At 37.0% G+C, this 12080-nt stretch overlaps 1 protein-coding gene and 1 long non-coding RNA gene across 2 annotated transcripts; one reads left to right on the plus strand and one right to left on the minus strand.

Moving 5' to 3' along the window:
• Nucleotides 1-7137: 7137 nt before the first annotated feature.
• LOC108982091 lies at nt 7138-8220 on the minus strand. The gene is made up of 2 exons (XM_018953374.2): nt 7561-8220; nt 7138-7449 (listed from the first exon to the last, which is right to left on the minus strand). Exons 1-2 carry the CDS (start codon nt 8218-8220, stop codon nt 7138-7140), a joined length of 972 nt encoding a protein of 323 aa, XP_018808919.2.
• Nucleotides 8221-10556: 2336 nt separating this feature from the next.
• Nucleotides 10557-11023, plus strand: LOC118349614. The gene is made up of 2 exons (XR_004802632.1): nt 10557-10814; nt 10928-11023. It is a non-coding gene; the product is annotated as an uncharacterized LOC118349614 (long non-coding RNA).
• Nucleotides 11024-12080: the final 1057 nt, after the last annotated feature.

Consider the following 12080-nt stretch of genomic DNA (forward strand, 5'->3'; position numbering starts at 1 on the left):
ACCCCCATGGTAGGGTTATAAACCACCATTATACCCGTAGCTGGGCCGTATACCATGTTTTACCCTCGTGATAGGGTTATAAACCACCATTATACCCATGGCAGGGCCTTAACAGAAACATAACGGAACATCATCAGAACTAGATCACATTCAGATACAGAATCAAAACTTCATGCCAAGGTTTTTAGATGGCACATCATATCAAAACAAAATACTGAATAGCTTCAGATCATTTCACATGTTCAAAATAAACAGAATAAAAACATCTTCATTTATTCATAGCAAAAACTTTTAGATTTTCATATTTGCTCTTTTTGCATAGTTCATAAACAGAATGCACAAAAATAGCTCATGTCTACACCAGTCATGACAGAAAATATTTTCTCTCATATTGAATTTATGCATATGCAGAATAAACATCTGAGGTCATTTTCAGATTTATTTTGAAAAAACAAACATGCTTATTTTCAAAGTCAACATCATTTCATTTCTTTTATGCAAAACTAGTATATGAATCTCGCTTACCTGGACTTCTTAGCTTATCAGATTTTCTCCACAGCAGTGCTGAGCGAAAATCAATCGTCACCTATAAAATTTGTCATGAAACTCCCATAAGTTTCAATTGAACACTTACTTCAATTCTTAAACTTGAAATACTAAGTAACCTATTTTTCTATAAATCTAAATTTCTCGAAACCCTAAAATATCATCAAATCTGAAATACATCGATTTTCACTCAATTTTTCCCGACCAAAACATAAACTCATTCAATAGAGCTTAAGACTAACGGTAATTTAAAAACCTTAACTATTTTCTATTAAACCACTTTTTAGACTAACTTAAAAAAAATAGCCGGAGTACACTTAAAAAAAAAAACCCAATAATTTTCTACAAAAAGACTGGCTCAACGTAAAAAAAAAAAATTAGACAATCCACTGAAATATAACTTTTTAAAAGAAAATCCTCATACTTTGGTTTAAAACTCAGAGGGTAAGATTGTGCCGTGTGGTGATGACGGGGTGGGCTTAGCGACGTGGCTCATGGTGGGAAACAATTCCCCTGTTTCGGTTGTATAAAATAGAGGTGGCTTTGTGGGTTCACTGCTGGGTCACGGTGGTGGCATATGGTAGCGTTGTGGAGGAGGATGCAGCGGTTTGACCTCCTTGGGAAGCTGTAGTTTCCATGTGATGGTTAGGTAAAACCGTGAGGGTGCAGGCTGGTTGCATAGTGAACGGTGGGGCTTTGGCTTCGGTGATGGTTGCTAAACGTAGAGGAGCAAGGTGGTTCTTGTGGCTGGCTATTGAGGGGCATAGATGAGGTGGACGGTGCTGCAGGTTGGCTTTTGGTCGTACGTGGGTGCTGCGCGCCATTGTTGATGGTTGAGGTTTCATGTGGAGATGGAGGCTGGGCAGTGGGCTATCACACTGTCGTGGTCTTGAGTGGATGAAAACCAGGATGCGGTGGATGTTTTTGGGTCAAGGAAATGGAGCACAACACGATGGGGGGTTGTGCTGTGGCTGGCGGCAGCAACAATTATGGGCAGTTTCTCCATGCAGTAGAGGAATACAAGCATGTATATATAAAACAAAGAATAAAAACCTAGCAACGAGGGAAATAGAGACGTACGTGCATGGACTATGGGAGTGGAAATTGTGCGTGGTGGGGGTTTTAAAAAAAAAACTGACGTTGGTTCATACGGTTTGGGTTTTGAGGTGATTGGGTAGGGCACATTTCAAGTATTTGGGTCATGACCTGGTTATTGTGAAAATAATAAATAGATTTTTCCCGAATTAAGCTCTATAATAGTCTTACTCTTCCCACAAAATTTTCAGCCCAATAAAAAGATTCCATCTAATCCAAAAATATTTAAAGCTTTTCACTTAATAAGCAAGCCCAATAAATATTCGATATCCGTCAAAATAAAAATAAAAAAGTTGGACCTAGGTGTTACACTACCGATCTGGTTCCTATGGATGTTCGGTCCTATCTGGTCGGAGAAAAACCCCTCGGACTGGATCGATTTACACTCCTAATAGTAGCTAATGATCTCCAGATAAATAAAACTCTCCATATGAAATAATAATAATAAAATTCTTCAACTAAAATATTAATCTCAATAAATCGTAGGCTAAGACTTATCAAAGTTCGGGTCCTAAATCTTACAACTCGTACTTGGCGATAGAATCGAGTCACCTATAAAACATAAGAGTACCGCCAATCATCATGAAATACCATACACGATACATAAATCTATGTCATAACTTCAAAGCCTGCAAAATTCATTCCTAATTTTTTCAAATAAAACTCTACAAAATATAAGATTATTTCTTTGTGTACAAGATGCATCATTAATCTTAAAACCAAAGGTCCATAACCTCATATTTAGAAATTTCCTTATTTCATACTCTATAACTCTTTTACGTATTAGGTGCATGAGTCTAAAAATATCTTTGAAATTTAATTATACCAAGAAAACAGTAATTGTTCAAGATACTTACTGCAAAGCAGGACATGCCTTGGGGAGACTTTAGCCTATATTTATTTTTTGAAAAGTCTACTGACCTAGTCTCTGATACCAACGGTAACACCCCACTCCCCATGATTAAAAATAAAGTCATTTTTTTAGATCTGGGGAGCCAGAGTGTTACTACTAAACTCGACTTGAAAATATAAATATATATTTTTTTAATTCTAAAGGAAGCACCAAGTACAAAGATCCCTTATAATAGATAGGGTTGTTTTGTATTAAAATACTGACATCGAAAAGGAGTGTGCAGAGAATTTATTAAAATTTCTCAAAGTCTGTGTCATAAAAATCATAACTTAAAATCTCTATACATGAACTAAGTCACTGTCACGCCTCCCTGGATTAAGTTCATTCATGTAGCTCTACCTTTATAAATATTCTGACTTGTGGTGGTTTAAAAATATAAAAACAAACTAAAATGAGTCGATGACTCAATAAGAAACTCATCATAGCATAAATATACTTAATATAAGATTTTTCATAAAATACTTCCTTTTGTAAGTTCTGTTTGGATACAAAAAGTACTTAATTTTATCTCATTTTATCATTACAATTTTATCAAATTTTCACTCGAAATATAATATAATTCAATTTTTTCAATCTCAAAATAATAATATTCAATTTTTCAATTTTCATCTCATTTCAACTCACTATCTAAACGGCAACTTAATGTCAGGCCATGCATGACTCTCTGCCACTGTTTGTTACAAAGATTAGTCTGAAGATCTCAAAGGAACTTAAGGACTAATGGTTTGGGATCTTCAGACTAATGAGATAGTGTTTCTGTCTCTTTATAGTTTACACCATAAGGTCATAATAATTGGTTACACGCACATACCTTGCACGCTTAACCAGTTATTATGTGAACTTCACATACCCATGTGACGAAACCATCGTAGTGTCGATGTCATTCATGTTATCAACGTTATAGCAAGTGAAACTACATGATTAATCGACAACAAATAAAAAAAAAATCTATAAACTCATATTAAGGCATTGATGTTAGTTTGATATGATGGATTGTTTTATGTTATCTCAAAAAGTAAGAATTTACAATAAACTAGATTTATGTTTCCTTTGAATTCATCAATGAAAAATTACAATCAAAATAAAGATAAAAATTTATATTTTGTGAAAAAATGTAATAAGAAAGAAATAATTTAAATGATTTGGCGTTCCTGTTGTTAAAAGATTGTAAAATTAATTGTAAAAGGCTGTGTAAATATAATGTTGCTAATGATTTATACTTGTTTTTAAGAGATAAAAGAGTTTTTTTTCTTTTTAATTAAAGAGTGAGTAATCACCTGTCCAATAGTGATCCCCACCCAAATTTATTAATAAGCCCTCACTTGTGGCGGAGGAATGTCGTGCTAACAAACAGATGTATTGGGGCTTTACAATAATAAGAAAGACTAATTAAGCCCCAAGCACCAGACACCAACACAAAAACTCAAACAATATAACCAAACTTACAAGTGAACAAATCCAAATAAAACATGCCTATCTAAAGGAATCTTATGTAAATAAGAGTACTGACACGCATTCTGTCCTTCCTAAAAAAGTATTACCCATACTATAGTCATCCACACTTCCTGAGATAAGCCAATCCACATGAATCTATTCTAAGTATACCTCTTAATAGACTAGGAACTTCTGTCTGCCCTAACCACTCATGGGAGACCCCATTACTTCCCAACCGAGCTAAAAAATTTGCAACCTTATTCCCTTCCTGATAAATATGCTTAATAGAAAAATTCATCTCTGCCAACATATTCATAGTGTCTTCCCAAAAATCCTCTAAGTACCAGAGACTACATCTTTCGTCCTGAACCCAATTAACAACCAAAAGCGAGTCTATTTCAATAATTATATTATTAAGCCCCAATCTTTTACAATGCTCAAGCCCTCTTCGCAAGGCTATAACTTCCGCAAGATTATTGCTACCACTTCCAATGGATTCAGCAAACGCAAAAACCATCTTCCCAAACTCATTTCTTACTACTCCTCCGGCACCAAAAATTCCAGGATTATTAATACTACTTCTGTCCACATTCAGTTTAAACCAATCTTTCTTTGGCTCTCCCATCTTACTGCCATTAGCCCTTTTTTTTGAATTAATTGAAAGATTCAAAGACTTCAAGATCTGTACATCCTTTTCCACTAGCCGTGAATCCTTATGAATCTTAATACCCACCCAATTAATCCAATACTTTATCAATCTCCATAGAACCTTCTCCTTCTCCTTCCCACCTTCCATCCACGCTGTACATCACCACTTCCATAAATTCCATGTGATGATGACAGGTATAACTCCCATAAGAGTACCTAACTGAGAGGACTTCGATGCTCTTTGAAACCAAGCCTCAACAGTTGCCCTCCAAGACTGGATCAGGACAAACGGGATACCCAAAGTATTTGAACTAAACTTCCATATCGCCTTAGCAATATTTCCACCATATAACACATGATTAATATCCTCAATGGCACCATCCCGACAACATTCACATTTCGAGACTAAAGGCATACCAAGTCTCCTTATACAATCATCCACATCAAGGCATGAGTTTAAGGCCTTTCACATAAGCACATAAAATTTCTTTGGTAAAGCTGAATTCCAAATCCAATCCGACCATTGACAATTAGGATTACGAATCGGAACAAAAGACCAGGCGGTTTTAGTCGTGAAAGACCCATCCGAATTTTCTAATCAAATAAGCTGATCCTTACCAGTCCTCCTACTACTAATTTCATTGACTATTTCCTTCGTTTTCTTAGGCCCTACTAATTGCTCAAGTTGCTCCATATCCCAATTGTTATTAATTATACAATTCTTCACCTTCAATTTTGGATCTCCCACCATCGGACACTGCTCCGTCAGAGGTCCAGAATTTAGCCAACTGTCTCTCCAGAACGACACGTTCCCCTCCCTAATCTTCCACTTGGAACGTGAAAGTACAACAGGAATCTCTTTTACAATTGCTTTCCAAAACCTGGTGCCTCTGGATGGACTAAGCTCCAGCGGATGTTGTCCATGCATGTATTTAGCACAAAAAAAATCTTTTCCATAAAGAATCTAAACTAAACAAATTCCAGGCAAATTTAAGATGCAACGATCTTTGTACGTCAACAAAACTTCGCAAACCAACCCCTCCTTCATCAAAAGGTTTGCATAATCTTTCCCATTTAATCCATTTCCTATTGGGACTCCCATTAATTGAGCCCCAAAAGAAAGTGCTAAATAACTTATTAAACTGGAGCAACACTAATTTCGGAACCTGCATCACAGATAACAAGTGAACCGACATACTTGACAACACATGCTTTAATAAGATGACTCTGGCCCCTGTGGAAAGAAAACTCAACTTCCAACCTTCAATCTTCTTTCAAATTTTTTGAATAACATCCTGGAAATGAATTAACTTCAATCTGCCATAAACAACTGGCACCCCTAAATACCTGACCGGGAACACCCCTTCCGAGAACTGTGTAATCGATAAGAGATGTCTACGTCTAACATAATTAATTCTTTTAGAGAAAACGATATATGACTTGGCACTATTTTCCTGTTGACCTGACCACTAAGCATAAATACGAAGAACGTCAACAATCTCTGAAACTAAAGACCTCCCTCCATTTCTGAAAATCACTATGTCATCGGCATATAAAAGATGAGAAATAACAAGATCATGTCTAGGATGGGAGAAACATTTAATTCTACCCAACTCAAATTTCTTTTTTAACAGCCGAGAGAGAACTTCTACCAAAATGAAAAAAATAAGGAGATAGAGGATCCCCTTGACGGAGACCACATCCACCCTTGAAAAATCCTTTGCAGCGCCATTCATTACCACAGAATACCAAGGCGTTGTAACACATTGAACTAACAAATGACAAACCTTCGGAGAAAAACCAAAAGCTTTCAAAATATGAATTAAAAAATCCCAGTCAATCGTGTCATAAACTTTTGCAAAATCAATTTTCATCATAATATTTCCTCCTTGAACTGGTTTGTTAATATCATGAATAAGCTCCTGAGTAAGACTAATATTTTCAAAAATACTTCTACCAGGCAAAAAAGCTCCCCGTTCCATGGAAATAATCCTGCTGAAAACTGAACTAAATCTGTTCACTAAAATTTTAGAGCAAATTTTATAGACCACTGAACAGAGACTTATGGGCCTAAAATTCCCAAACGACGTAGGATTCTGAACTTTTGGAATTAAGACAATATAAGAGGCAGAGAAAAAACTTGGTAATGCAGTCCCGCCAAAAAAATCACTAACAGCTTCCAATAAATCTTGGTACACCAAGGACCAACAATGCTAAAAAAAACCCGAGGCAAATCCATCTGGCCCCGGACTACTATCCACAGGAATAGAAAAAAGTGCATCTTTTACTTCCCCAACCGACGGATTACTACCAAAAAATTGATTTTCCTCCTCCGAAACTTCCTCTAAAATTAACCCAACCAAATTTGGCAATGAACTTGTTGACTTAGCTTTGAGGAAATCCTCAAAATAAACACACGCAGCCTCATGGACATCGTCGGGTGAGGTAAGCACTTTGCCATCAGAGAGCTTCATTTCCATCACCATATTATGTTTTTTATTCTACAAAGCTTTAAAGAAAGCAGTTGAAACCTCACCATGTGATACCCACTTTTGTTTGACTTGTTGAGCAATACGAGACTCTTCCCTTTTTAACCAGACATCAAGCTCAACCTTGTTAGCTAAAATGTCTGCTTCAACATCCTCTGAGTAACATTCTTGTAGCCTAAATTCACCTTCCTCCACTTTTGCTTCTAATTCTTTAATATGCTTTCCTGTCCAGCCAAACACATCCTTGTTCCAAGATTTAAGAACCAGTTTTAACCTCTTCAATTTTGCGACAAGCTTCCACAAACCCATACCATTAACCTCCACCTGCCAAGAACTAGAAACACATCTCCAAAAATCTTCATGATTAGTCCACATATATTGAAATTTAAATGAAGTGTGACCATACCTAGCAGATGAAACCGAAAGACCCAAAACCATAGGGGAGTGATCTGAAGTCCTCCTAGGAAGATACTGAATTCTAGCCAACAGATAAAGATCCTTAAACTTGGAATTACATAAAGCTCTATCCAGTCTAGCCCATGAATGCGCCATACCTAATTGTTCGTTGCACCAAGAAAAGCCATTACCTGAAAAAGGCAACTCAACAAATCTGCCATCATCAATAAAGGAACAAAAATCCTCCATTGCAATAAGCATCCTTGGGTTTCCCCCTCTTCTCTCATTATCATTATGTATGACATTAAAATCCCCAATAATCACATGAGGAAACTGCAAATTATTAACTCCAAGTAAATCAGACCACAAAGACCTTCGATCTAAAAATCGGCACTTTGCATAAACCGATGGGATCAATAAACTTGAATTAATAAGCAAAGTAAGAGGCTGATCCGAAACACCCATTACATCCACCTTCAAACCAAACTTCCAAAAACACCAAATCTTTCTTGCTTGACTAGCATTCGACAGACACTCATCAAATTCTAGAAATGTCTTCCAATAACTCAAATGAGTATCATCCCTAAACGGTTCTGCAATAACCAGAATAATGGGTTGCTGCTCTCGCACCAGCCCCCTCAAACGTTTCCTCGAGGTACCAAGGCCTCGGATGTTCCAAAACAACACTTTATTAATCATTTATTCTGATGAGAGGGCATGCTAGGAACCCTATAGGACTTACGTAATATACGCTTACTAGGTGACTTCTTTACTACTAAATCAGAATCTGAAAAATCATCTTTTCGTTTACCTGGGTGAGGATAATTACCTTCATCCTCAGATTTGGACTCCACAGCAGTTGCCTACTTGAACACCACCATCTGCAAATCTGGCGGGTCTAACTGCACATCTCCTTCCGCTACTAGTATAGTCCCGCTTGGAACCACTTCAATTCTGGGTTCTAGCTGCACAACATCATCCGCTACTGGTATATTCCCCCTGGGATCCACAATACTGGGTTCTATCTGCACTGCAACTTCCACTACTGGTATAGTCCCGCTGAGTTCCACCATTATGGGTTCTAATTGCACAGCAACTTCAGCAGACGGGTCTTGAAATGTTTTTGATAAATAAACCAACTCCTCAGCTGGTAAAGTCCCTCTGGCCTCTCCGCAAATCAACTAATCTTTCCTCTGCACGGGAGCCTCCATATCTTCGATATCTCTCTCAGTCACCAACTTCGACTTCCCTACGTCCTTGCCTCCATCCAAGATCGACACTTCAATCTCAACGTCTTCCAATACCAAAACAGGGGACTCTTAGGTTTTCCCCGAATGATCTTTATTAATCTTCGCATCATCTTCTTTATCCTTTGGCACCCAGATTCTACTAGACTTAATAACCTTCAAGCTCTTACTCTCTTTTCCTTCTTTCATGTTTGCCTTACACTCCTTTAAGTTATGCCCTTGCACCTTGCAAAGAGAACAAAATGCAGGCAATGTTTCATAATCAACTTCTTGGAAAATGCTTGTTGGATGTCTCAGCGTCCCAATCCAAATGGAGTGAATTGGCTCATGATCTATATTCATCAAAACACACACTCGTGCACCATCTGTGCGAGTCGCACAGCGTGTCGCATTATCTCTCCTCAAGAAGAGTCCAATCGGTGCAACAATGTTCTCAAGAACGATTCTTGATAAAGATTCAGAGGCAGCTCAGGCAACATGATCCAAACTGGAACCAACACTGGTTCCTCATCTTCAGTAAAATCTGTAGACCATTGAAAGGGCCTATAAGCAACCCCTTCAATATCACAGCCTTCATGGGACAAAGACTTCAAGAAATCATCTTCATCTGAAAATCTCACAAAAACATTCTGAGCCTTCCGCATTGCTGAAACTACTGGCTGTTTCGATAGTCCCCATCTGTTATGAATAAACTGTCTGATGCGATCCAAAGATGGTCTTTGCCTTAAGAATTTTAACACCATAGAGAACTGAAAAGGGATTGCAGAACGATCCAACTCCTCCTTAGTAAATTGCACAAAGAACTCACCTTCAACACATTTAGGTGGCCTGAAAGGAATCAAGACATCAGGGAGGGCCTGAGAAACCTAGAAAACCAGTTCGGCGACTGATCGTGTCTTTACATGCGACATTGGGAGAAAGGGGGGGGTGGCTGCCCCCAGCACCATCCATGCATGTAAGAAACTAATGAGCTCTTGGACGAAACTCCAAATATCAAGACACTATCTTAGAGATGCAAAGAGATAAAAGAGTGAAAAGAAATTCTCAAGACAAAAGATGATACTCCAATTGGCCGATCACCAACGTTCTCATTGTTATTTCACCTGAATCACCCATTAACTCTTTGGAGGCTGAATAAGAGTATTTCCATTTGGTGTTCTATTTCACTGTTATTTCCAAATTATGGGAAAAAATAATTTAGGGAAGAGTTGAAAAACCCTCTCCCATCTCATTCCCTATTTTAGGATTTTGATTTAGGGATGGACAATGGTTCTCCAAATATAGAGAATCATTATTCATCTCCTAAATCATCTTTTATTAATATTTTATTTTAATAAATAAAATAAATTATTCTTCTACACTTTCTCTTATACTCATATTTATTATAGTTTTAAATAATAATTTTAAAATATTTACTAGAGTAATAGTTCAAAACATAAGAAAAAATATTAAGTAGTAAAGTTTGTAAATGGATTGAGAGAAAAAAGTAATAAAGAAATAATAAAAAAATATTATTTTAATATAATAGAGAAAAAATGGAAAATGAGATGTAGAATGTTTTTTAAAGATAAGTAAAATTTAAGATAAAATTATAGGTAATATCATTTTTAACTAAAATTTAAGAAAAAATTTAGGAAACCGGTGGATGAGAATGCTCTATTAATAAAGCTAGTTACCGTGGTTTTAATTTGAATTTTAAACAAAATCCAAAAAATAGCCGTTATTATCTTCTAGTGATGAAAGAACACAAGAAGATATAATGCCTTCCTTAGTCGCTTCACGCACTGCCACCGCTCGCTTCTTTCAAACGCTCAATGGCCGCTAACAATCCTTCCCAGCTGCTCCCGTCAGAACTAATTGATAGTCCCAGGGGCTTCGACGTCTAGGTCAATATGGTCCTCGAAGACGTCACAGAGTATGAGATCACTGCTGAAGGGAGACGGATAACAAAGCTTGATCAGATTTTACTAAATGGAAACAACATTGCCATTCTCGTACCTGGTGGTTCGCCTGATCCAGAATGAGAGTGCCGTTAACCTTTACCTGGTTATTAATTTTTCTCCCTTTTTCTGTGATTGGTGGGTCAGATTCCTCCTCTGCTTTAACGAGAACTCTAACCACCGAGATGCTCCTTTCTCCACCACTTTCTTCTCCAGTAGTGATGGTTGTAGGATAGCGCGTGATGGGCTTTTCCAATGATATATCATGGAGTCGGATGGATTGTTTTTAGCAGTTATCCAGACTCTTATGCATCTTTTTCAGGTGCCTTGATCCCTACTGTTTCTTCCATTATCTTAATCTTTGTTTTGAAATGAAAAAAAAGAAAAGAAAAGATTCTTATTCGAATTTATGGCTATAGGAAGAAAGAGCTTGAGATTCATAAACATTTCTGGTATCAAGTGGGATTCCTGGAGGGAGACTGTAATTTACAGAATCTATAGGGAACCCTGGAGGCAGAGTACTAGTTTACAGAAGTTATGGTTATCATTAATATGTATTCACATTTCTACTTCTGCAACTTTCTTGCATCCTGCCAACCAAATTTTTTTTTCTTGCATCCTTAATAACTATATGAATTTTCATTTTTGATGGTAGGGAAGCCTTCTTTTACGAAGAAACAAGCAGATCTTTTGTTCCCCCAAGATTTTTCCATAGACTTTCCAGTTGCAATGCTGGTATCAAAGTCGCTACTTTTTGGTACTTGTTTCAGTAAACTGCTGCAAAATTGATAGTCATGAATTTTTTTAATTCACAGATATCCCACAAATACAGTTTGATCTACGTGATCACCAAGCTTGGGCTATTATTTGTTTATGACTTGGAGACTGCTACTGCAGTTAAAAGAAATAGAATCTGTCCAGATCCATTGTTTTTGACAGCAGCTTCACCAGTGGGAGGTTTTTTATGCAATCAATAGGCATGGACAGGTGTTATTGGCTACTGTAAATGATCAAACAATCGTACGATTTTCCGTGGCCAGGTATACTCACAAGCATGCATTTTTGTTGATTTTATTATGAAAGAATAATTATTTTGCTTACAAATGGGGTCTATTTACATTTACAGTTGAACAATTTGGAGCTTGCTGTCAATCTTGCCAAAAGAGGGAATCTTCCTGGAGCAGAGCAGCTTGTAAGCTGATTCTTTTTCCACCTTATAGTAGTACCCATTCTGCTAGCTTGAAAAATTTTCAGCAGAAAAAAATTAAAATCAATCAGTAGTTATTTAACACAGTTATGCAACCATGTTGCAGTTTGTGATTTGATAATGTTTGAAGTTTGGTTTTTTTAATGATCAAGGCACTCTCTTTAT

The sequence above is a fragment of the Juglans regia genome, chromosome 10 (assembly GCF_001411555.2).
Source record: "Juglans regia cultivar Chandler chromosome 10, Walnut 2.0, whole genome shotgun sequence".
Lineage (NCBI taxonomy): Eukaryota > Viridiplantae > Streptophyta > Magnoliopsida > Fagales > Juglandaceae > Juglans > Juglans regia.

Bases quoted from the DNA above. Each gene is read 5' to 3' on its own strand.
- LOC108982091 (XM_018953374.2), bottom strand. From the start codon at position 8,220: ATGATTAATAAAGTGTTGTTTTGGAACATCCGAGGCCTTGGTACCTCG. The intron at 7,450-7,560 runs GTTTTGGGTCTT...AGTTCTTGGCAG, and splicing joins CTTCAGATCACTCCCCTATG to GTGGAGGTTAATGGTATGGG.